The sequence below is a fragment of the Sturnira hondurensis genome, unplaced genomic scaffold (assembly GCF_014824575.4).
Source record: "Sturnira hondurensis isolate 20B ecotype Veracruz unplaced genomic scaffold, ASM1482457v3 Scaffold0020787, whole genome shotgun sequence".
Taxonomy (NCBI): Eukaryota; Metazoa; Chordata; class Mammalia; order Chiroptera; family Phyllostomidae; genus Sturnira; species Sturnira hondurensis.
Genome location: NW_028093418.1, coordinates 5,416,081 through 5,442,269, shown reverse-complemented (window position 1 = coordinate 5,442,269; position 26,189 = coordinate 5,416,081). Strand labels below are relative to the sequence as shown.

Genomic DNA, 26,189 nt, shown 5'->3' with positions numbered 1-26,189 from the left:
TTGGCCGCATAGGGGACCCTCATCCTCTGCGTGCTGCCGAGTGGGCAAGAAGCGTGAACAGGGCACGTCATCAGTTCTGGGGCAAGCGGGTGGCACGTTCTCCCAGAGGAAGTGCCTGTCTTGTACTGTATTTGTTTTTCATGCCCTGGACCCTCTCCTCAAACTAGGTAGGACTGTTGTTCCCCTCTCTCTCTGCGCAGTTTCCCTCTGAGTGTTGGGTGTGGATGGAGATCATTGCGTTCTTGGCCCTGGACAGCTCATCATAGGGGAAGGCTAGTGGGGGGGGGGGGGCAGAGTACAGGGTGAGTTGGGGTTAAGGGGCAGAGTCCAGGCAGAGTTGGGGTTAAGGGGCTGGTAAATGGGGACCTGCCCCCCAGCCCACCTGGGGCCTCCTAGTTGGGTTCCTTGAAGGGAGGAATTCACCACAGGGTGGGTTTCCTTTAATCCTTTAGAGGGGCTGATCATAACTGTAAGGCCTGGAAATTTGGATAGTTGGTGTTCCTAATTGAGATGTGTTTGGTACAGAGAGGCCATCTGGGGTGCCGCTCTTCGCTCCATAATCCCCACTTTGAACACCCACTTTGGCATGATGTTACTCTTTTTAAGCAAACATTTAAATAATTTGAATGGTCTTTTGCACTTAGCACCTGGCTGCCGTCGAAGAGCGAAAGATCAAGTCTCTGGTGGCTCTCCTGGTTGAGACCCAGATGAAGAAACTAGAGATCAAATTACGGCATTTCGAGGAGCTGGAGACGATCATGGACAGAGAGAAAGAGGCGGTAAGTTGGGGTCTTCGGGCGGCTCTTTGACCGTTGCGCTCTGGCTGCCTCCGTGAAGTACAGGCTCGATGAAATCGGGGGAGCCCGCTCTCTTGGTCTCAGACCGTCTCCTGTCCCTCTTCTGCACTTGCTCTGCCCCTCAGAAGAATTCTCAGGCAGTGGTGATAAACAGACGAATTCGCCTCCCATTCTGAGCTGTTGTCTAAGTACCGACTTCTCTGTCCTTCGATTTCCAGATCCACTGGGGCATCACATTCTCCCCTCTCAGACTTGCTTTTTTACCTACTTGTTGTCTCGTTCAAGGGTTTTCTTCAGCTCTGTCTTCCATCTAAATATCAGCAAGCAGGAGCTTCTCATTCTGAGTTCGGGGCTTCGCCCTGCGATCCGTGTCTCCCAGCCCTCCCCAGGCCCGGCCCCGGCTCGTCCCCCCCTCTTCGCTCTCTGCGGAGCACTCTCTGCGGAGCACTCTCTGCAGTGACACTTCTCCTGTTTGCACGTGGCTGAAACAGGACCAAGAGAATTACGAAGTCCAAAAACGAGGAAGGAAGGAAAAATAAACTCACACTGTACACGGGGAAACGTTTGTATCTCAAGGGAAGTTTTGGAAAACCAGAGATTAAGCTGTTTAGGTAAAATTTTTAGTGAGTTTACCAGAAGAGGAATTGGTGACTGTCTAAGCAAAGGGCTGAGTTTGAGGAGTTAAGACTATTTCTTTCTGATTATTTTCACTCTTTTATGTATATACGAGGTACTAGTATCTCTAAATGATAGAATCTTAAGATCAGAAGAGTTTTAATGTTAAAGATCTGTTTATATTTATTAAGCTATTTCTTAGTGGTCAGTCCAAGCAAGTCCTGGCGAATTCTTCAGGATGAGAAGCCCACTAACTACCAGAATGGCCCATTTTTGTTTTTGTCCTGAGACCAGCTTGGCCACTTACCCAGGCATCCTGGCCCTATGAGGACAGAAAGGCCGCTCCAAGTAACTCTCCTGCCAACAGCCTGTACCATCACACCCCCTTCCCTGACCTTGGACGTGTCCCTGACATCACTGGCCCTCTCCTCCCTCGGAAATGCACCAGCCACACCCCGTCACAAGCACCTTCCTCGTGGCCTGCTCTCTGTGCCACCTGTGTGCCCTGCCGGCGGGGCTCTTCCCCATCTGCCTCCCTCCTCGGCTCTGCACCTGGGGGTGACATGCCCTCCCCACTTGCTGCCATGGCAGCCCAGCAGAGCCCTCGCTGTATTGTAATTGCTAATTCCTGTGGCCACCCTTTGTACCAGAGCAGAAACTTGGAGAGCAGAATTAACCAAGTGTCTCTGCGAACACAGAACTGGCACATGATTGGGCCCTCGTTTAACTGTTGAGTGAATGCAGGCCAGCATCAGAGTCGGAAGCTGGAAAAAGGGAAAAGTCCCCTTAGAGACCCTAATTTGGTTGAGTAGGGAAGACAGTGGATAAAACAAATGACTGTACACTGTGCTCCGCCCCTGTGGACGCGAAGGAGGATGGCCTGGAAGATGGGGGCAGGGGAAGGGAAGTGGAGAAAGCTTCCTAGAGGTGAGCCGGCGCTCCGAGGAGTGTTTGTTTTGCATATTGAACCCCAGTAAGCCGCCCTCTGTCATTTCTTAGGTTTGTGCAGGGGCTTTGGGATGGCAGGGCTCTAATACAGTGGACATTAGTGGGGTAGTCCCCCCGGCAGCCAGATGGTTTGCTGTCATTTGTGAAAAAGAACTGGCGTGTGAACCTGGGGTACAGTCGTGACCCTGACCAGGCACTCACAGAACCTGAGATCCGCAGGGGCTCTGTTCTCGGTTCCAGGTCACTCTCCCTTCAGAGGGTGGGCCTGCGGATCTCCCTGTCTTTTCCCTTCCTTGGTGGAACTGTCACCTGCAGCGGCGGAGCCCCAGCCACTTCACAGTTCTCTCACTGGTGCCTGGGCACCCAGGGGCAGCGAGGGGTGGCTCCACTTCTGACCATTCAGAATTTGCCTTGTGCTGTGGATTTTGAAAAATTACTTATCTCAAATGTATAACTCCACTGTGTTTTTCTTACTTGAGTAAGTTTTTGTATGTGTTAAGTTCAAGTCAGAGCACAAGAAACATTTCACAGGGCAGTCTGATAAAACAGCACATTCTCCGACTCGGCTGTGCAAGGTGGCCCTGCCCAAACTCCTCGGCAGTTGGCCTGCCTTTTCACAGTTAGCCTTTGGGGTGGGAGCGTTCTCTGTGCGGAAAGTCCCCGGCTGTAGCCACCGGATGTCAGCAGTACACCTGAGTTACCTATTTCTGTGCAGAAGCTACTTCACAGCCTAGGGACCGAAAACAAAATGTCTCCATATGGTTTCTGAGGGTTGGTGTTTCTGGGTGGTTCAGGCTCAGGGTCCGAAGTTACCTTGCAGTTCAGCCGGGGCTGGAGGGTGTGCATTAAGCGTAATTATGCAGCAACTAGCCGGAGGCTTCAGTTCCTTGCCACGTGAGCCTTTTCCTTGTACTGCTTTTGTTTTTCTTTAGGATTTTATTTATTTATTTTAGGAGGGGAATGGAGGGGGAAAAAGAGTGAAGAAAACATCGATTGGTCGCCTCTGGCACATGCCCCAACCTGAGACCAGGCCTGCAACCCAGGCACGTGCCGTGACCGGGAATCAAACCTGCAGCCTTTGGCTTAAGTGTCGTTTATTCATTAACTTATTTTTAAATTACAGTTGAAATTCAATGTGATGTTAGTTTCAGGTGTGCAGCATAGTGGTTAGATGTGTGTAACTTACAAAGTGATTCCCTCCTCCTGCCCCCGAGTGTAGTTACCCACCTGGCATCATATAGAGTCAGTAGAGTATCATTGACCATATTTCCCATCATGGTATCTTTTTTGTTTAAGATTATTTTAGAGAGAGGGGAAGGGAGGGAGAAAGAGAGAGAAGCATCCATGTGCAAGAGAAGTAACTATCAGTTGTCTCTAGCACAGCCCCCAACCAGGGACCCAGTCCGCAAACCCAGGCATATGTGCCCTGACTGGGAATTGAACCAACAACCTCTTGGTTTAATGAGACAACATCCAATCCATTGAGCTACACTAGTCAGGGCTCATGGTATCTTTATAACCTAAACTTGGAAGTCACAGCCCTTCACTTGGTCTCACAGTTGGGTCCAGGTTGGGGTGGACAGGCTTCAGTGGGGCAAGTGTACGTAGGAGACTGTCGGGGGCCGGCTCGGAGGCTCGCTTTCTCAGCCAGAAAGGACCCCAAGAACTTCAGTGTCTCTTGCTCGTGTCATGCACAGTTGTGATATAACCTGCTTTCTTCCACCTGAGCACTAGTGTCCTGGCCTTCCCTGGGGGCGGACAAAGCCAGGGCTGCTTCTCTGCTGGTGGTTTGTGCGCAGGACTGTTAGGAGGACGGAGTAAGGGAAGTGCGGCATGTGCCGGGCACAGCGTCTGGAACACATATGTGTTTGGTAAACACTTACATGGCCCCTTTATGCAAACCAGTAAGCAGCCACTGTGTGGTAAATTCTCAATATTTATAAGCCTTCCTTGGCTTTATGAACATTTATTGGACCTGTCTCTGTGCTAAACCGCCTTATTTGGGTTTTCTCATTTTATCTCTCAAACAGCATAGGGGAAAGCCATTAGCAAGAAAATACTGATTGTGCTAAACGTCCGAGGACAAGAGTCCAGCAGTGATACTGGGTGGGAGTGTAAGGCCGTCTCTTCCTTAACCCTCTCACAGGCAAGAGAGACTGGGTGGAGCTCGCACGGGCTGCATTCCACAGCTCCGGTGACACGGTTCACAAATGACTGGGCCAGGTCTGAAACCTCGTTGAGCAGCTCTGGGTTTTTAGCCAGAACACTGTGATTTATAAAGAAATGAGCCGTTCTTACCCTGCTTTGACCTAGAGACTCTGAGATGTGCAGGGTTTTAGCATTCCTGGGTTATGACTCATGGAGGTCGAGACTGGAAAGTGGTGGAGACAATTGGGAGCGAGCCTTTCACCTTGGCCTGGCGCCCCTGCTCACCTCCTGCTTCAGCGCACTTCGGGGTGCACACCTGCCCGTCTGAGCAGCAGCTTCAGGGCATGCTCTTTTGAATTAAATATTGCTTTTGTTTATATAACATTAGATTTAAATTTAAAATATCTAGACATTAAGAATCAGGTATATCTTTAGAATTAATATTTCTCAGAACAAAATACAAAGTTTCCTTTTTTCTAGTGGCTTGAAGTGAAATGTTCTCCTAAGTGTTTACTTTAGTAGTTAAGCGTGAGTATATGAAAATTTGAAATCTTGGAAGATACCTCGAGTCTAGCTATAAAGAGAGTTCAGTGGTGACTACAGCCCTCTTAGAAGCACTCCTGTTGAGGAAGGCAGTGATGGAGCCTGCAGGGTATGTCTGGGAAGTGACATGATAAATAGGATTGACTCCAGGTCAAGTGACAGTGCTGAGCTGGCACTGGGTTCACAGCTTGGAGGGGCCACTTGCCGGGCAGCCTTCAGTGCCAGGCTGATCACATGCCGGTCAGGAGACCTGCTCTCTGCCTGGCAGTTCCGGGGCCTGGCACCCCCTTGAGAGAAGAGGAGGCCCGGGCCCTGCCCAAGGCATTCTTGTTTGGATTAAAAACAGTGGTGTTAAAGTCCGTGAGGATGGACCCATGGGCTGGTCTAGTTTATAGCTGCCAGACTGCGTGCCTACTCAGTCTCTGAAGGTCATTGGCTGTGCATACTTTCAGAAAAGAGACATCGTCTGAAACCCAAAGCTGTGAGAAACCCGGGCCCTGTCTTTCAGGAGGTTAGAGGGAGCACACGTGGAAGCAGCAGGACAGGTTGTCTTGTCCCCATAGGTATGAGAAGGAGTGGTTCTGTCTCTTTGGGACTTGGTGGCTCTCCATGGAGGTCTGGTCACTGACACCAAACATTTCAACAGAAGGTGGGACTATTTACTTCCGTTCTGAGGCCAGGTCTGGAGGCCTCCAGCCTCAGCTGTTAGTTCCCTCTCAGCAGTGTGGATGGAGTTTGTGGTCCCCAACTTCTACTCTTTTCAGCCCTCCACCCTGCTTTATGCAGATGAAGTCGGGAGAAGAGCTTTGTGTGAACTCCAGCTGCACTTGCAGCTGTGTCTGTGTTTGGTGGCTCCGTGCAGAGAAGTGCTCTGTTGAGCTCAGTTCCGCTGGGGCTCCTGGTGTGGGAGCGAGTGGGGGCCAGAGCAGGGTTTGAATGCCATGGGCGGATGTGTCTTCGAGCAGGGCCACAGGCAGCTCTGTGTGCAGCCAGTCCCGAGAGCCAGATTGCAGCCATGAAAGAGTGAACAGATTCATTCACACCCGATTTGGGGGAGTAATTTGTTCAGTTTGGCTGTTAGGACTTTATCCATAGTCCTAAGGAAATGGAAAGGGGAGAGAAGAAATGGAAATGTCTGCAGCATATAACTCGGGCCATCTTTAACATTTGGGTTTGAGTGACAAAAATAGTGTATATGATCAGAACTTTTTTTCAAGTAATAAAGACATGAATAAATTACGAAGTCTCTCCTACCTTCAATTTTATTCCTAGGAATAATTACTGTTTATAATCTGTCTTCCCAAACATTTTCTGTGTATATATTTATAGGTGGACACAATTTTTTTGGTATAACTGGGATTATGTTATAAATATTATTGATGCAACTTGCTTTTTTTCTTTTATTTCACTCAGTGTATCTTAGAAATAACTGTACATCAAAAAATGATACTTTAATGATTGTTCTTATACACACATTCAGTTTTCTAGGATGGATTTTCAGATGTAGGATCACTGGGTCATTGGTTAAGCACATTTAAAATTTTCTCAGTACTATAATGCTCCTCTGAAAAATTCCCAGTTCCCAGTTTTTCTGATTGCCACAAAAGTGGATGCTGCCTTCAGCTGGATTCAGCAGTGGTGAGCTGTCCACGTGAGACCGGATCTTTATTGCGTGGCACCAAGGTGTGCCCATAACTCGGCTCTGCCGGCCCCGGAGCAGAGCTGGCCTTCCGGGAGCCAGCTGGGGTCGCTCTCATCTCCAGGGACCTGCTTGCCTCACGTTGGAGCTTAAGCTTAAGCTGGATTCTCTTTGCGGCAGGGGGAGTATTTAATCACTCATTAATTTTAATTCTTGTAATTACTTTCTTTTAATTATCTTCTGTGTTTTGAAATGACAAAAGAATCTCATAGAAAATAGTATAATTGGGGTTAGTTCATTTGTAGGCAAGAAAAATTAGACAGTATTTTTCCTCAAGGTTAACCTTGATATTGGGAGCTAACCTTGATACTAAGATGAGCTTCCGAAGAAAGGCGGGTTTGGTCTTTACACAGTAAGACAGGTAACACAGAGGCTGGAGTTCCCCTCGAAGACCCACCCTCACCCCCAGTAGCAGTGCGTTGCCTTCACAAAGCAGACCTGACCCGAATCCCGCGGCTCTCACTCCCACTCTGAGTGAGAGTCCACACCCCTCTGTCTCACTCCCTCCTGGTAACTCTCACCCACTCACAAAGTCGTTTCAGACCTCCTCCCTAGGGAGACTCTGAAAGCCAGCTCACCAGCACCAGGACTGAGCCTTACCGCCTCCCTCCTCACTTCTCCTCCTCCTCCTCACCTGGTCGTGTGAGCTCATGCCGCACCCAGGGCCTGTCTCCCTGCACGCCGCCTGTCCATGCACGTTCCCTTGCTGCTACGCCCCCTGACCAGTGATGCCTCCCCTCGATTGCACGGCACTTCTCTGCCGCAGCCCAGACCCTCAGGCTGATTCTCGTGCATATCCCACCTGGTCTTGCTGGTGATGGTATGCAGTGCTTATCTGTAGAACTGGCTGCTCCTGAAGCCAGGGTGTTACTGGGTTGGCCAAAAAAGACTGCTTAGTTTTTTCTGTAAAATAAAGGACACATACTTCATTTTCACCAGGAACTTCATTGGTTTGAGTACGTTGAGTGTGTCGGCTCTCCCCACTACGGATTACTAGTGGGCAGAGGCCAGGGGTGCTGCTACGCATCTTCCAACGTGTGAGAAGGCCCCCAGCAAAGAGTTCTTTGGCCAGAGTGTCAGCAGCACCAGGAAGCTTCGCAAACCACTTTTTTTTACACATTCAGTCAGTTACAGCCCCTTCTCCATACACTGCACAAGTCTTTTTGCATTTTTACCTTTCTTGAAATAATGAAGCATGTCAAAATGTTGCATGCATATCTCCCATCTTCAGTATTAAAATGGCTGCTCCAGAATTCACCAGTTTTGAGAAGCATTTTAAAATGCACATTGATAGGACAGTTGTCACAATATTATGTTAACAGAATTGTTTCAAATAAAGTTAAAAGACAACTAAGTACTTCTAGAGCCATAGTACAGAAAAAACAAAATGACCATTTTGGCCAATCTAACGCATTTGCTTAACCTATTAAGTGCCTTGTGGAATGGAGCTACCCAACAGAAACGGTACGAGCCATACATGTAATTTTCAATGTTTTAGTAGCCACATTAAAAATCCAGTGTGCATAAAATATTTCAACATGTGATCAGTATGAAAATAATTTTTTTCATACTAAGCCTTTGAAACTCAGTGTGCTCTCTACACCGCTGGCACATCACATCCTCATTAGCCACAGTGCAGGTGCTTGGGGCCACTTGTGGGCGGGGCTGCGGTGTTGGATGCCGGCTCTAGAGAGCGCCTCCCGGTGGCTCGGGTCTCACTGTCAAACAGCGGGATGGGACATGAATGTAAAGAAATAGATCTATCAACCCTCTTCAGGATCTTTATTCCACTTGCTTCCAGAAATGTGTATTTTTCTCTTCTTTTTCATGTTGATATTCTTTTTAAGCCCTGAATTAATTTTGATAGCATTCCATTCTCTGAACTGTCAGACATATGGTTTCTGAATTTCTTGGCACATAAGATAATGTTTTTCTCTGTATTAATTTAGGTTTCAGAAAGATTATCTTGAATGTTGAAATGCTTGTATTCCTCAAGCCAAGGTGAATGCAAACTTTTATGTAGACGTCTGAAATACACTGTGAATTTGTCACCCAGTATAATTGAGGGTACTTGAAAACTAGGGTTTACACAGAGGCACTGCTAAAGTTCTGCAGAGAAAACGGATACCTTTGCAGCTAAGGCCACATCCACACTTTCAGAAGATATTACTCTGGTGTCACATTCTAAAATAGTCACCCAGAGGGTCCCACCTGGAAGAGGGCATCTGGGAAGGTTGGGACACTTGAAATACTAGCTCTGAGGGACTCTTATAAGGACAGAAGGGTTTGTTTCCCCTGGGGAAGATAAGGGCAGGTACAGAAACTTCTTAAATACCTGAATGCCTGCCATATAGAGAAAAATGCGTGTGTCCTGATTGGACCCAGAGAACAATAGCCCAACTGAGTGAAGGTCATAAGGAAAGGCAGACCTTATACTTAACGCAGAGACCTTTGACCCCAGTAACAGGCATCCAAGCGAAAATATGCTACTTAAGAAATAATGCTTTTTTTCTCGCTGTCGCTGTTGAGGAAGGGGAGGTGGCTGTATTACTGTGGAGAGGAATAGGGAATTGGGGAGTCAGGTCCGTGGCCTGGGCGTCACGCATTCCCTCGTTGGAGCCTCTCCTGGTATCATTTCTCTTCCCCGTGCTTTTCTTCACAGTTGGAGCAACAGAGGCAGCAGCTGCTCACCGAACGCCAGAACTTCCACATGGAGCAGCTGAAGTACGCGGAACTGCGAGCCCGCCAGCAAATGGAGCAGCAGCATGGGCAGAACCCTCCGCAGGGGCCCCAGCACTCGGGGGCACCTGGCCTGGCGCCACTGGGGGCCGCAGGGCACCCGGGCATGATACCTCACCAGCAGCCACCACCCTACCCTCTGATGCAGCACCAGATGCCGCCACCCCACCCGCCCCAGCCAGGTGAGACGGGGCATGCTGCCGGTGACATCTGAATAGAGCTATTCGGGATGTCTGTTGTCATCCATGACATAGCTGGAGACAAGCGACATCTGGTCTTGTAGCTGGTGCTCTTAAGACCACACTCAAGCACCTCATATGACATTTTCAGTGAAGGGTTCGAATTGCCGTCCTTCTCCTAGGAGGCAGTCACGTGCCCCGCCAGCCACGCTCCCACGCTCAGGCAGGCGTTCCCTCCACCAGACCCTGGGTATCCCCGAGTGCTTTAAAGATGCAGCTTTAGATTGACTGTGCTTTTTTTAACTTAAAAACACATCTTCAGAGGTAGATACACAAAGAACAGGAGAGTGAACTCTGTGCCCCGGCTTCCACAGTCATCCTTTTCCGCCATTTCTGACTTCGTTATGGAACCGGTCGACTAAGAAGTGGAGAGAGTGGTGTGCTGATGCCCCAGCACCTGGTGCGCGGCTGCGAGATTATCGGTGTTTTGTGTGTTTTGCTTTGGGGTGAGAGAGAGACTCCAAAATGTACCTCTAACCAGTGGAAATCTTGTTCTTTAACATAACGTTCTATCATCACACCCAAAGGAAGTAACCCAAGTTTCTGACATCATTAGTTAGATGTCTCTGAATGCTTCACACGATTGAATCAGTATTCAAATAAGATCCAGTGTTGTGTTTGCTGATAGCTGCCTTAAATCTATTTTAATGTGTTAACAATTCCCCCTCCTTTTCTTTTTTTATTTTTTTAATGTCATTCATGAATGGAAGAAACCAGGGTTTATACCTGTCACTGTGCCCAGTTGTGTACTCAAGTGCACAGTGTCATTGCACCTGTCCTTCCCCCTTCTCCCTCCCACATGACTCCCAAACACCAGAAGTTTGCTCTGGATATTTTAGCGGGTTCGGGTTCACTTGGGGGGGTGGGGGCTGGCATTTTTCTACACTGCCAGTTGACTCTGTGAGTGATGTTAACAGCCAGCGGTGGTTTCGATGTTGCTGGGCTGACCCGTCCATTACCGAGTTCCCATCATATGTCACCCATGGTTTCACCTGCCTTGGAGAGCGCTCTCTGTACCCAGGTTTCTACCTGCCATTGCAACACGGCGAGATGTCTACGTGTATTGCCCCTTCTTCACTCACTCACTTGGCATTTCTTAGTAATTCTTTTATTTGAATAAAAAACCCAAAACTTTCTCCCTTAATCATTTACTTATCCTGGAAATCAGTCCTTATAGGAAAGTCTGGGCAAATGCATCCCTCTTTCCCTTTACTTACCAGTTACTTGAATAAAGAGTTATTACCACCCCACCACCCCTCCAAAGATGACCAGTAGGGTTTTTTTTCCTGTTGTGTGTGTTTTCAGTATTGTAAATTTTTGTGTGCTTCACATGTTTCGGCTCATTATAGGTGCTGTTCCCCTCAGTGTTGGAATCGTCCTGCCTTTAGCTTGTGGGAGCCCTTTCAGGGTGACTACCCTCCTGACACTTGGCCACCCTGAAAGCTGAACAAGCAACATAATTAAAACTAAAATGTACTTTTAATCCCACCTTTTCTATTATCCCACCATTGTTTTCCCTTGAAGGGTAGTGTGTACAGGCGTGTGTTGTTGCATTGCTCCAGTAACTGTCATCCTGTGAGACTTTTGTCATGACCCTGCAGCGGTGTGCTGAGGTTGTGCTCCCTGGGCCAGCCGTGCAGAGGTGCGCTAAGGAGAATAGGGACAGACCCTTGCCAGCCAGAGAAGGGCCCGACCTGACCTGTGTCAGGTGGCCTGACCCCCTCAAGCAGCAGATGTTCTGAGTCTTCTCATGGAAATATTCGGCCATGTTTGCCTGAGGAAGCCACAGTGGCAAAAACTGTGGTCTGACAACTCGTATTATCAACATGAATCTTTAAAAACATTTATTTATTTATTTATTTATTTATTTATTTATTTATTTATTTATTTATTTATAGAGAGTGGGGAAGGGAGGGAGAAGGAAAGGGAGAGAAACATCTGTCAGCTGCCTCTCACATGCCCCCAACTGGGGGCCTGGCCTGCAACCCAGGCCTACGCCCTGAGCAGGAATCGGACCAGCGACCTTTCAGTTCACAAGCTGATGCTCAATCCACTGAGCCACACCAGCCAGGGCTCAACATGAATCTTTAATTCACAATTCCAGATGTGTTTTAGATACTCATTTTTGTTGGCTATACTTAAAGGTGAGGCTGCGTTTACTGTGGTTGGGAAGCATTTGTTTTCTGTCTCTCTCTCTCACACACATACACACACACACAACTGTTAAGTTGCAGTTGTGGCATTTACTAACCGTCATTAGAGTTGCCACTTGATCTGAGTGGTGTCTGTGGACACAGAGTTGGTGGTCAATCATGCCCCCCCATACAGGGCTCTAGCCCCAGTCCTTCTCTTGTCTGCTTGAGTGGGTATTAATTTCTCTGTCTGAATCTCATTTTCTTCAAAGTTAAGCTATCAGAAGATACGAATTCCCAACAGAGTAATGATCATAACATGACTTTTTAAAAACAGTATTTACTTTAGAAGTTTGCTTCCTAAAAGTATTGGGGTAGATATTTAGGATGGAGTTCAGTGTAGCTGCTTGGTATTTGGTGCCGGGTGGTGTTGGACCGCCGTTGTCGGCAGTCCCAGTTCACAGAGAACCTCCAAGGAGCTCCGACATCTGCGATTAGCTTGTGAAGGGTGGGCAGAGAGGTGCTCTGCCCTTGCCCCGAAGTTACATCCTGGTGAAAAGAGGCCTTTGAAGGCCAGGCCCTCACCCACGTGTCACCTCGTTCTTGTCTTCACGTCATAGTTGAGGAGCTGAGGCATGGCCGGAGCACGCACCTTGCCACGTGGTGGAGCCAGGGGTCGTCCATTCTGGGATCTGTCTGACCCCGAAGCGATATCTCAGTGCTGCCCCCATGTCACAGGACTGCAGTTTCAGACACAGCTGTCCCCTTAGTAAGGCAATGCAAAAAAGGTAGAGCTCCTAAAAGTAGGTCATTCTCTCTTTTTCCTTTCGAACCGAAATTAGCTTACGTGGCTATGTAAAAGATCATTGCATGCATGAGACCATTTTTTTTAAATCTGAAGAAATATTTGTGTAATTGTTTTATTGAATTAGAATGTGCATAAGGAAAACTATGCAAATAAGCCCTGGCTGGTGTGGCTCAGTGGATTGAGTGCCAGCCTGCGACCCAAAGGGTCGCCCATTCGATTCCCTGTCAGAGCACAGGCCCCCAGTAGCGGGCACATGAGAGGCAGACACACATAGGTGTTTCTCTTCCTCCCTTCCCCTCTCTCTAAGTATAAATAAAATGTTATAAAGAAAGAAAAGAAAACTGTACAAATCATAGCTGATTTAGGGTGATGAGCTTTAACAAAGAGACTGCCCGTGTAGCTGATGCCCAGAAGCCCCATCACACTCCCTCCTGAGGGTAGCTGACACCTGTCCTGATTTCTGACACCACACACTCGCTGGGCTGGGATGTTCTCTGGGTGCAGCGAGCCAGACAGTCTGTGTCCGACTCCCCGCACTGCGCATGGTGTGTGCAAGGTGTGTTTGCGTTGTTGTGAGTGGTTGTCTCGTCTTTTGGCCACGTTTTTCTGTGGGCCCCACTGCAGTTTACCCATCCCTCGTCCTGTCGATGGTTTCCGTGTTCTGAAGAGTAAGTGCCACTGAAAGGTGCACGTGTGTGTGTCTTTGGGGACAGAGGTACACATTTCTATTGTGTGTCCGCATTCGCAGATGCTGCCACAGCTTCCTTTTGATGGCAGTGTACACTCCCCGCCCTCCCCGGGGTGCGACCTCCTGCAAGTCAAGGTCGTCCATTTTTGTACTCGCCCCTTTTGGAGTTTGAATGTAAAATTAAATCAAGTGTGTCGGTAAAATTAAGAGCTACAATTAAACTCTTCATTAGTTAAGAGTTGCCTTAATATTACTGGTCCAGAGAAAGCTGACTGTGGCCGGGGAATCTGGCCCAGCCCAGTCTAGAGACCAGAGAGGGGCTGGGCGGGGCCCTCTGGATTAGGTGGAGAGCGGCCCTGGGCTCTGGTTTGCCAGTGGGCTGAAGTGAGGAACTGCAGCATGGTCCTTTTGGCGAATGTTTCCTGAATTCTAGAAAGTTAGCAAGCCATGGCCTCTGTTAGGAGCTGCGGGTAGTTATCCCGGTCGGTTGGTTAGCTCAGGTGTTGCCTGGGTCAGGAAGGGAAACCCCAGCCTCTGAAAGCCAGCAAGGCTGGGGACTTGGTGAGGAGGTCAAGACAGATTTATCACCTTCAGATGAAGCAAGAGCTTCGCTTGCCCAGCTTCCTGACTGCAGTCCTTAGAGTTAAATCGTTGTTTAGATGTAGGCCTTTTCCTCCGCGGAACTGGCGTCAGTCTGTAGTAGAGCCTGCAGAGCAGCAGCTCAGTGTCATGACCCGCCCAGCCTGCTGGGCCATCACCCGCGGGTGGACTGGGGCACCGGGAGGCTTAGTGTAAACCAGCACCGAGCTTCTCCGCTTTGGTTCGCGCCTCTGCAGTCATTCATTTGGATGCTTAGGCTTTCTCCTGGAGGGTGTGGCTTGTGTGCTGCTGTCCTTTCATTCCGTGACCCTTTCATCTGGCCCCACCCCTCACTCACCTGAGAACTCTGGCCTTGTCTGGGTTTTGTCCCTGTCTCTGATACAGCATCCCAGTCCATTTGTGTCTCCCAGCCAGAGGAAAAGCAAGTGCCTGTAGCAGAGCACTCTGGCGCACGCTGGGCAAGTGGAGGCTGGAGGAGGCCCCAGCCGTCTTTATACCACCCTTGGGCTTTGCTGCTCTTTGGAAACACGCAGGACTGCATTGCATCTTTCCATTTAAGTTGTAAAACAGTGTGTTTCTGTGGAGTGGTTCCTAAATTCAGGTCTCACGGTTCTTGCTGTAAGACAGCTATTTCAAGTGGCACAGGACAAATAGTCATGACCAGTCCTGGAGCCACACACGTGGTGTCCCCTGACCACACCCTGGGCCCGGTATCCACGACAGCACATGGCGAACCAAGGAGTGGGGTGGCCTGGGTGGTGGCCTCGACTTCCTGAGGTGCACTTGCGCTGCTTACTCACTCACGAAGGGTTCCCCTAACTGCTGGGTGTCTCCTTTAAGGCAGGTTGGTCAGTCCTCCAGGGCCTTGCACCCTGTCTGAAGTAAGGTGACCTGTCCGTGATTGAGTCCAAAGGAGATGACGAGAGTCCCGCGTGTAAGTGCCATGCAGGCTCTGCCCTCCCTAGGCGTTTGCAGTAGAAGGCGCACTCCGAAGCCTGCGTGCCCGGGGGTCCCAGAGAGGCTGTCGCATCAAGGGAGAAGGACACACTGGTTCAGATCTCTCTGGTTTCCTTATTGTTCATTCATAAGAATTGTTAGAAGGGCCTTAAAAGTTAGAATAGGAATTGATCTGATTTAATGAGAACTCAGACATGGGTAGAGGTGATGTTTTAGTGATAAAACTAGAACATTTTGCCCTGGCTGGTGTAGCTCAGTGGATTGAGCGCTGGCCTGCAAACCAAAGGATCGGGGTTCAATTCCCAGTCAGGGCACATTCCTGGGTTGCAGGCCAGGTCCCAGCAGGACGTGCACAAGAGACAACCATACATTGATGTTTCTCTTTCTCTCTCCTTCCCTTCCCTTCTAAAGATAAATAAATAAAAATCTTTTTTAAAAAACTAGAACATTTTGCATCAATTATTAAAATATTAGTTCAAGGAAGTTTAAAATTTTTTCTTTATTGATTTTTGAGAGAGAGGAGAAGGGGGGAGTGGAGAAACGTCGATTTGTTCCCCTTATTTATGCATTGATTGGTTGCTGCCTGTATGTGCCCTGACCAGGGATCAGACCCGCGACTTTGGCAGATTGCAATGGTGCTCTAACCGCTTGAGCCTACCCGGCCAGGGAAGTTCAGGGAAATTTACCCAAGACATTAGGCACTTGGCTTTTTAGGCCCGCAAGGTGGGCCCGCTTCCACGGCCCTAGTTGTGGGAAAGAGTGCTCACGGGGAGGAGGAGCCCGTCCTCACGGCACCCCAGCCCACCCTGAAAGCAGGAAGGGATAGCTCATCCCCTCAGCCAAGGTTTTCTTATCTGTGGCGCCTCCGGTCCTGCCTGCATTGAGGGATAACAGAGCTGCTGAGCTGCGTTCCGGGGTAGCAGGTTGCACTGACAAAGAGAGCAGCCAGGGCTCGGTCCTCCACAAAGAGCGCCTGTGGGAGCCGCTGCGGGAGCACCGGTCTCCGGGGAGCTCGGGCTTCCCCTCACTTGGCCTCGATCAGGTTGCTTCTGCTCTGCGGGGGACTCAGCCGGGGGACTCAGCCAGGGGACGCGCTGTGGGAGGTTAGACATTCACAGTTCCCTTTCCTCCTCTCCGGGTTTCCTGTTCTCCCACCTGCCTCTGCCATCCTAACGAGTAAAATTAAATCCTTAAATAATCTTCCATTAGGCACGATGGGTGTAACACTTCAGTAAAAGAGCTAATAAACCTGAGAATGAGGGATTTTTCCAGTAGGCTACACCTAATTTTAGCAACCCTTACCATTTTTTAGGCCTCAGATGCCTGCTGTTTAAAAAAAAAGAAAAAGAAAAAGAAAAAAAAAGCTCGTATGTAGGTCAGACTCCCACCAGTTAGGCTTTGAGGGTGCTGTTGTGAGAATCCATGGCTCGCACGTGCTCTCCCTCTCACCTCCCTGCTGGGGAAGGAAATACCTGAATTTTTTTAAGTGGAAAGTATATACATAAGCACTTTGCTTGTAATTTTACTTACTGATTTTAGAGAGAGAGAAACACCTATTTGTTGTTCCACCTACTTATGCACTCACCAGTTGCTTCTGTGTGTACCCTGACCGGAGATTGAACCCGCGATTTTGGCATATCAGGACAACACTCTGACCAACTGAGCTACCAGGCCAGGGCCGTAAACGCTTTTTATTTTGTTTGGTTATGGGCTTCTTCATGTTTAATAAGAACTAATAGAAAGCCCTCACACATTGTCATCCACTTAAAAATGGTGAGACCTGTATCGGACACCAGAAAAGTCACAAGGATGGTTAGATTTCAAAAGGACAGGAGTTCCTATACAAGAAATTGATCTGTAGTTTTCCCCTATTGTTGTAAGTTCTATCGCATATCAAATTTGAGCCTTAGAAATCTGCTTTTCCAAGGAGAGACCCTCCTTTCAGGCAGGCTGGCACGAATGAGAGAATGAGCCTCGGGGTCAGACACACCTGGGTTTGCATCTCAGCTCAATCTTTGTTCCTGTGACTTGGGCCAGGTGACGGCCCCTCTCGTTGCTGAGTTCTTTATCTTGAAACTGGGCCTGTCTTCCTACCAACCTGGAGGATTCAGTGAGATGACTACCACTGCCTGGCAAGTGCAAGGCCAGGCTCGAGGGAGACATCCTTCTCCCCTCCCCGTCGGCTCTCGGAATGCACTGCTGTGGCACACCAGCACTGTGGCCACAGCACCTCTGGGTGGCACGTGGACATCACTCCCTCTTGTCGCTCCGTGCTTCCCTGAGACGTGTCTCTCTACACGCAGCCCCACCAGCAGGACTTCTCTCTGGTCCTTCCACTTGCCGCCACCTCTCCCAAGGAGCCACTGTTGCTCACGCCCCGAGCACACGTGTCCCGGTAACACTGCTGCCCTGCTTGTGGCAGGAAGATAGGAGAATGGTGCTGTTCAGAAGGCTCTGGACTCGCTAGCCAGAGACAGGAAGGGTTTTTTAGTTGTTGGGCTGATGGCCTTGGGAAACCCTAAGCTGACCTACCCCAGCTTGTTGTCATAAAGGTACGGGGAAATAGGTAAGCAGGCCACTGACACTGAGCAGGTAGCCTTGGAAACAGCACTGGGGGGCCTGCAGCTGATTCGCCAGGTGGTTTCTGTGTACGGATGCACCCGCCGAGCTGCTGGTTTGGATGGTCTCTGTCGGGAGCTGGGTGTGGGCTGGATAAGTGACCCACTCGCTTAGTGGCGCCAGGGCTAGTGTCACGTAGGCTGCTGGAAGAGAGATCGGACCCTCACCCCACCGCGGACCTCATCCACACCGTCTCTGGAGCTGGGATGCCCAGGTCAGACAGACCTGGGAAAGACAGGAGACCTGGGTCCCCTTGCTAACACACTCCGTGGTATCAGGCAAGTTACTCCACCTTTACGGCTTCCCCTTTCACAGACTCAGTGACGAAGAGTAACAAGACTTTATTCTCTGGCAGTTCTAGGAACTAGGTGTCCGATCTCTGGCAGCCATGCTTCCCCTGGAGGAAGGAGGGTCTGTTTCTTGCCTCATTCAGCATCTGGGGCCTGGCACTCGGCTTGTGACCACATCTCTCTTGCTCCGTCTTCACATCACCTTTTCCTCCTTGTGTCTTCGCCACGAGGCTCTGACAAGAACGTTTGTAATTATATTTAGGGATGATTTCATCTCAAGATCTGTAACTTAAGCACATGTACAAAGATCCTTTTTCATGGATGGTCTTTGGGTCCTGGGTCAGGGACTAGACACTGGAAATAGATGGTGTTGGGCTTGATGCTTTGTGTATCTTCTTAAAACAGGCCTTTTTCTGAGCAGTGACAGAAGTCTTCTCCCACACCATGCGGTGTGTCTTCACCGCCAGCCAGCTGTCAGGGAGACCCATCCCCCAGGTCTCCCAAGACTGGGCCTTGAACGTTCTAATTTCCAGCTGTTGCGGGACTTCATGTCTAAATGCCTACACTGAGTCTCATACAGTTGACCTTACATAGATAGTAAAGTCCTTAGGTTTTAACCCAAGAAAAAACTGTAGAGATTCTTTCTGCTCATTCTGCAGAGAGTGTAGTTGTCCTTATATGAAAGGGCTACAGCCTTGGTGTTTGCCCATTGAACTATCCTCTTTTGTTTGTAGCTCTTTAAAACTAAGCCCAGCAGCCTGGTTGGTGTAGCTCAGTGGATCAAGTGTGGGCTGTGAACCAAAGGGTCACTGGGTTGATTCCCAGTCAGGGCACATGCCTAGGTTGCGGGTCGGGTCCCTAGTGGGGGCCACGTGAAAGACAACCACACATTGATTTTTCTCTGCCTTTCTTCCATTCCCTCTCTCTAAATAAATTAAATTTTTTTTTCTAAGATTTTATTTATTTATCTTTAGAGGGGAAGGGAAGGAGAGAGGTAGAGAAATACCAATATATGATTGCCTCTTGTGCCTCCCCTGCTGGGAACTGGCTTGCAACCCAGGCATGTGCCCTGACTGGGAATCGAACCAGCAACCCTTTGGTTCACAGCCCGCACTCGATCCAGTGAACTACACCAGCCAGGGCTAAATAAATAAAGCCTTAAAAAAGCAAAACAAAAAATACTAAGCCCAGCAGCCAAACCACTGAGTTCAAAGACTAATAAACATCCACTATCATACTAGAGTAGGGTTAGCAAACTTGAACCTGTAGGCCAAACTGGCCTAGCTCCTGTTTCTGTGTGGGCCAAGGCTAACATTTTATACAGATGAAATAGTTGAGGAAAACTCAAAAGGGGAGGAATAGTGGTGTCACATGAAAGTTGCATGAGTTCGGAGTCCATGAATAAAGACGAGTGGGGACACAGCCATACTGTGTGTGACATAGCATCTCTGACTGCTTCAAGCTGCAAAGACAAAGGTGAGCAGTGGTGACAGCGACTGCGTGGCCTACGGAGACTGAATGTTTATTGTCTGGCTTTTTACAGAAAGGGTTTGCTGAAGTGCTAAGGGCTCAGTGCGAAGCTGGGTGCAGAAGGTATTTTACTATTCCTGCATCTAGCGTCTCCTGTCGTTAATCCAAAACAACAGGAGGAGGTGAAGGAGTGAGTTGTCTGTTACACTCTCTCCCTCCCCCACCCCACCCCACCCCTTTGGTTCTCCAGGGCTGCAGGGGCCTTCGTGGTGGGGCACAGGGAGAGAGTTTTTTTGTGCCCGGGACTTGGAGGTTCCGGTCAGAATCCCTTTTGATTGGTGATCTCACAGTAGTGAGCAGAACCCTTTTGGATGCCCCTCCCCTCAAAGCCGGTGGGTGAAGCTCGGTCTGGACTTCATCTGGAGTTCGTGGGCAGTGCGCCGACCTGCCAGTAGAACCCTCCCTCCATCCCCTGTGGTCTCTGCGTGGCACTCGGTATCCTCGGGAAGGTACTCGAGAATTTGCGCTTCATCCAAACTGACCTGAATGACTGCTTTCTTTTAGGATGCTTTTTTTGTAATCACATCTTACAGCTACCTGCCAGGGTTTAAGGTAGTCATTCACTCCACAGACCCGCTCCATTATCCTTCCCCACCCCCCCAAAAAAATTCCTTTTACGTGGGCATAGAGGTTATTGCAGACACTGCTGTGTTGGCGTTTCAGGTCTTTTGGAGAGCTAGGTTTTTGTTTACACTCAACAGTCCTGGGTGGTGGTTGACCCCTTTCTCCCCAGTGCACTTACCTTAGGCCTTTAAATCTCCCTCTACAGGTCAGATGCCAGGTCCAGGTTCCATGATGCAGGGGCAGCCCATGCCAGGCCGCATGATTCCCACTGTTACAGCCAACATCCACCCCCCTGGGAGTGGCCCTCCCCCTCCTGGTATGCCGCCAATGCCGGGAAACATCTTGGGACCCCGGGTAACCCTCACGGCACCTAATGGCATGTGTAAGTAGCATGCTGGGGGGATGCGTTGCCCAGGGAACGGTCTCTCCGGGAAGGCTGTGGGCATGGGGGGGAGGGCTTCGTCTCTGTGATTCGGCAGGTCCCCAGACAGTGCAGTCTGTGGCAGTGGGTTCCAGAATGTCAGGTTTTGGCCATGCTCTTCAGCACGCCCGATGGGCTTGGATTTCTCCCTGTCGCTTGGATGATGAGTACACAGTCCCTCCAGCCGTCGGGCTCATGCGCCATGGCCTCTCTGGCATGCACTTGTGAGCCCGGGCTCTGAGGAGGCTGAAAGGACGCTCCTCTGCACTCCTGTCTGTCTGAGCCTGTCCAGTCTGAGTCATGGTAAACCTACTGAGCTGCTGGGGGCTATTTTTTCTATAGGAGCTTTTTATCAATAAAGGGTTTAAAAGTAGTGGGTGAGAAGGAAAGAACAGGAGTCAGTTTAAGAAAAGAATAACAGTGGTTTCTTGTAGCCACTCTGACACACTGGTGGGGGCTGCTTAGACCAAGGAAGGAGTCTTCAGCGGCTGTGTTGTGAAGGGTGTGAGGACCCAGTGGGCTCCGTGGAGAAGGCACAGGTGCTGCCTAACATCGGGCTGGCAGTGTGTGGGCAGCCAAGCCATTTCTCCTGCGGAGCCCTTGCTCTGCTCCAACCTTGGCCTCCAAACGGTCACTTCAAAGGCTCTGCCCTGCCATTTGTTCCTGTAGAACTTCTCAGGGAGAGCAGCCCCAAAATGCCGCGTCTGTGACCCCATGTTCATTTAGAAGTTAGTTGATGTGCTGAGGCACCAGCTCCCATTTACAGTGAAGGGAGCCAGGTTGCATGAGAATCCGGCCTTCCAGAGCTGCAGTGGGAAAATGAGAAACGCACAACTGGATGGTAGCATAGGGTTTCCCATAAGGCCACGAGGCCCTGCAGTACCTAGAGAGCCCTGTGGCATTCTGGGACACTTCCCAGGCTGCGTGGGTACAGGCGAGGCTCTACCTGTCCCGTCGAGACTCCTAGGAGCTGAGACACGCTGGGTGCACAGAAGAAAGACAGCGGTTTTGCTGGGTCACGGCAATCGAAGAGAGAGTGATCTGTTTAGAGTCGGTGGTTAGAGGCTGCAGTTTAGCAGGCACCTCTTTCCTTGGCAAGAAAATGCTTGCCTTGCCACCTTCCACGCAGCACACCAGTATGCCCATCTGCCAAGAGAGTTGGCCAGTTTTCCATCCCTGTCATAGAAATGATGTCATTGCTCTCTACCACTGTCATATCCTTTGAGCACCCATGACTTGTGACCCCAATCGGCTTTTAGTGGAGCACCTTGAGAATATGACGGGTTGCAAGTCCCCCGTGCCCACTTCCTTCCTTCCAGAAATGAGGGTTTTGGGGCTTCTGAGCTGCCAACTTGGCTCTCGGGTAGTGGTCGGCCTCCACGGGCGAGGGCTTCCCCTCCTCGGGCCTTAGTGTTCTCCACCGAAAGGCAGCGCAAGGGATCAGATCGGTGGGCTTTAAACGCTTTGCGGAGCCGTGGTGGTTTGATGGAAACCTCCTGCAGGGAGGGGTGGCTGAACTGACTGGTAAATAAGCAAGGCTTCACTTTAATTACTTGTTTCATGTGTTTTCATTTCTGGCAAAATTTAGAGGTTTAAAAAAAAAACATTAAATGATCTCTAGGGCTCCTGTGTATGCTAAAGCAGCTGAAGTTGAAGCAAGAAGGAGCCCCAGACACTCATACAAACATTCCCTTCAGGACCTGACCCAGTTTTGGCCCAAAATCCAAGAACTGCAGTTCAAGCACAGGGGGGCCACCCAGGGCTGGCCAGCCTGTCAGCAGCTGCCTCGAGGGGAAGTCCCCTGGCCTTGGCCAAGACAGATAAGCCATTTTGTGTCCAGCTAGTCTAAGCATAGTGAGAGAAAGAAGAGACACATAACTTGCCCAGGAAAGAGCTTAACTGAAGAACTAAAACTGGAGAGCCTGTTAAAATACATAAAATGAAAAAGCGATTAAGCTCTGAGAAGGTCTGGAGTGATTCATGGAAGAGGTGGGTCTTGGGGGCGCGCAGATTCAGACGCCTCCCACACCCCAGCCACACCTGGGTTGGGAGCAGCGGCAGGAGCAGGGGGACCTGGCAGTTCAGGTGGGCCCGGCCCGCACCGACCACGGCTCAGCGATGCCTCCCTGGCTGCACTGGCTGCCTGCCGTGGAAAAGATGACTTCCTGTGTCATTTTTCTTTTCCAAGCCCGTGTTTCCACAATGACAAGTGACTCTTGGATGTGTTTTCAGATCCCCCTCCACCACAGCAGCAGCTGCCACCACCGGCAGATGGAGTCCCTCCACCTCCTGCTGCAGGCCCGCCCGCCTCCGCCGCACCCTAGCCTGGAAGATGCTGGGAATGTCCACACCCGGCGCCACCAGCTGGGGTGGGAGTGGCAAGACTCACGTTCCTCGGCTTCCTTGGGTTTTTTTCAGGGTTTTTCCTCTCGCATCCCCAAGCACGTGCCCCATCTCTCCCCATGCCTCTTGCCGCCCCCTGCCCATGCTCTGACGCCCCTCAAGTTAGGTCCTCAGCCAGCACTCGGGGGTGCCTTGGTGACAGTGCGCCCTGGTCATTCTCAAAGTCACCTGCATCTTCCCTGTCCTGGTGTGGGTATTCTATGTCTTTATCATTTTTGCTCTCCTGTAGTTTTTTACTTTGTCTTGGGCCTCTGTGGGTGTTTTATAATCATATCCCCCCCCCTCTCTCTTTTGGTTATTTTTGCTTTAAAGGAGAGCATCTGAAGTTAATAGGAACCAAAAAATGGTGATGGGCAGAGGGGACAGCCAGTGGGGACAGACCTTAAGGCATTATAAGTGACCTTATTTTTGCTTATCTGAGCTAAGAATGGTGCTGAGGGTGACGTTTCATGAAACTTTTGCCACCTGCAGATGCACCTGAATCCACAGTCATGGGGAAGGGACCTGCCTTTCTGAGAACCTGATGGTTCTCCCTAGTGAGGACCGCACGGGCCTCCACCCTGCTTGGTGGAAGGTGCCCCGTCAGCACCCGGGTTGGGGGGCCACCAGCATCAGCACAGACGCCTGCCCAGGCCCACAGGTCCCAGTTTTTTATGCAGACGGTTTGTCGGATTGGGGCAGGTGTTTGTGTCTGTCCGAAGGCAGCGTGGGCTCTGAGGGCTGCTGTCGGAGAGGCGTTCCTCAGTTCCCAGGACTAGCCAGGAAGGTTGTAGGGGCCGGGGACAGTGGCCAGCCAATGAATCTAGCCCACTATTTACTGTTTGTATGCATTCTTTTTTTCCCCTCCCTTTAAAAAAAAAACTTTAAAAAGAAAAAAAAATAAACAGATAGTGCTGAACATTTTAGCTCACAGAACTTGGATAGGACAGTGGGGTGCAGGTCCACTCACTACCTCTTGCAGCAGCCAGGGCGCTTGGAATTCAGTGAAGCGGTACTTCCGGTTTGGGACGGGATCCGATGGGTGGGGCTGTGTCGCGGCCTCGTCCCTTCTCCCTCCCGTCTGAGACCGCACATTCCTCTACCACAAGGCTGCCAAGGAGCTGCTGGGCGCTTCAAGGAGCCCCCTTGGCAGGCGGAGCATCGGGCTTCGGGGCCGGGGTTTGGGGGCCGAGAGAGCGGATGCTATTCCAGAGGAAGAGCCACAGAAATGCCTTAATTTGAGCCCATTTCTAGCCCTGCTGATGAGTGACTTGAGAGCACTGGGTTTTCTCCTCCGGTCCCTGTCTCCTCCCCTCTGTCCCTCCGTGGGTGTGGAAAGGGCATGTCTGGTAGAGCTGAGCCCAGAGCACCCGACCTCATCGCTTCACAGCCTCCAGCGGCAGTTTCATGAGAATGCCAAGTGACACATCTTTGGGGTATCTTTTCTATATATTTTATAAAGCTTTACATGTGAGAGGGGCTAGGTCGGTGTTTGTAAAACACCTTAGAACTTTTTTCTTTAATATCAGAAAGCAAAAAATAATAATAATAATAAAACCACAATTAAGATTTGCCTTTCAGACCCTCAGGTGTTGCCTCTACCCAGGTGGCCCTGGTCACCCTCGGAGCACTGGAACCAAGGAGACCATGTTCCTTTGTGCTTGTGACTCTGGGAGGAGAGATGAGCTTGCCCCTCCCGGAGTTTACTTCCAGTGCGATGGCCTCCAGAAAGACCCCCGTGCCTCTGACAGTCTCCAGGGCTGTTCCTGTTTCCTGCTGGTTTTTCCAAAAGGAAACTCATTCTGAATACTTACCTTTTCCACTGGGGTCTTAGAAGGAAAATGAAATTCTGGTTCATACTGTGGTCCCTTGTAACCTCAGGTTTTGAATGCGATCACTTTCAAATTTAAAAGATCCAGGTGGAAATATTTTTGCTATGCTGGTAATGGTCCTACAGAATACCTGAATCGTTAGCCGTGTTGTGTTTCCGTGTAAGTGGCGGCTTTCTCTTTTCATGTCTTGGATCTGATTTCATTCCTGTAACACAGCCACTCGATTTTGTGCGGGGGAATAATACGTGGTTTTTGTACAAACGTGTTTCTCACTGTGTTGTTATTTTGGAAAAATGAAGGGAGGGAGTTTGGGGAAGTTGGAGGAAATTGATCCTGGAGGCCTAACGTTCGTGTTTTTCAGCAAGTAAACAGAGCGTCATTTCTGGATTCTAGTCCATTCTCTGCATTCCTGGACCAGTTTCTTCACGTGTTCTGTGAAGAGCCTGAATATTCAGCCCCGTCTGGTCCTGGTCAGCAGTTACAGTTCAGTGACTTGGGGCTTCCTGGCTGGCCGACAACCTTTATGCTGCCTAAGGAACATACAGTTGACTGTCCCTCACCCACTGTTTATTTCCACGGCCAAGGTGAAGAGAGATGTGGAGGTTCTTCGGAGAGGGTGGCCAGTGCCCCAGCATCTCCCGGAGAGGCCCAATTTTTCATGGTGACGTAGAGTGTCCATCGGGGTGCAGCTTAGCCAGCCCCTAGTTGGAGGCAGGCCTTTATGGCTCTTAAGGATGGCCTTTGAGCGCCACTGCTGCAAACCCTGTTCAAGAAACACAAGCTGTCGTCCTCAAGGTGCTTGTGAACCAGTGTGGCAGAAGGACCTGGTCTGGGTCTGCCCGGCGGAGAGCACGTGGCTCTGCACGGTGGTGCTGGGCCGGCTGGGCTTTGCCCTCTGACCTGGCCCGCCTTGTCCTCCAGTGAAGAGTGCTGGGGCCAGCGGGGCCCCTGGGGGTCCTGCGCTTCCTGAGAGGGGTTAGAGAGGTTGATTCTTGGTCCAAACGAAAAGACTGGTTTATAAACTTCAGTGTGGATTCTTTCTAGAGCCTAACAGGACATGTACGATCAGTTAGCTTTCCACCGCGATTCCTCAGACCCTCACTGGAGAACCCCCCCTGAATGCCATTAAGAACAGCGGGTTTTCGTCCTAGGTGTGTATCAGGACCACCTGCAGGATTGCGGGCCCCGCTCGCGGAGCTGGTTCAGTGGGCTGGGTGAGTTCTGAGATTGTGCGTTTTTAACCGGCTCCCAGGGGATTCCGGTGCGGTGAGTTCTGAGATTGTGCGTTTTTAACCGGCTCCCAGGGGATTCCGGTGCAGGTAGTCAGGGGACCACCTTTAGAACCAGTGGTTGAGAGAGTTGTGTGGTAGAGCAGGTTTTCTGCAGTTCCTGACAGTTCATTTCTGGGAGCCCAGTAATCCTGTAAACACTGGAGGGCCTATCGTGTCTGGGCACTGGGATTTGTATGTAGTGGAGTCATAATTACAAGTAAGGTAGGCAAAGCCCCTGCAGTCCAGGCTGCTTAATTCTTGTAGGGTGGGGCACACCAGACCATTTCATAAATAGTTAACAAATACTATTCAGATTGTACCAAGTGTTCATAAAGAAAGACTGGATTCAAGAGTTTTCTAGGGGACA

General features: G+C 50.1%; 1 protein-coding gene across 1 annotated transcript in view; it reads left to right on the top strand.

The window, feature by feature from the left end:
• The window catches only part of SMARCC1 (SWI/SNF related BAF chromatin remodeling complex subunit C1), a 112,436-nt gene extending 87,624 nt beyond the window's left edge, over nt 1–24,812 (top strand). The window contains exons 25-28 of the mRNA XM_037030645.1: nt 645–779; nt 9,413–9,671; nt 20,122–20,298; nt 22,570–24,812. Coding sequence (XP_036886540.1) covers nt 645–779; nt 9,413–9,671; nt 20,122–20,298; nt 22,570–22,661 — 663 coding nt within the window. The 3' untranslated portion in view covers nt 22,662–24,812. The remainder of the gene's footprint in view (nt 1–644; nt 780–9,412; nt 9,672–20,121; nt 20,299–22,569) is intronic.
• The last annotated feature ends 1,377 nt before the right edge of the window (nt 24,813–26,189 follow it).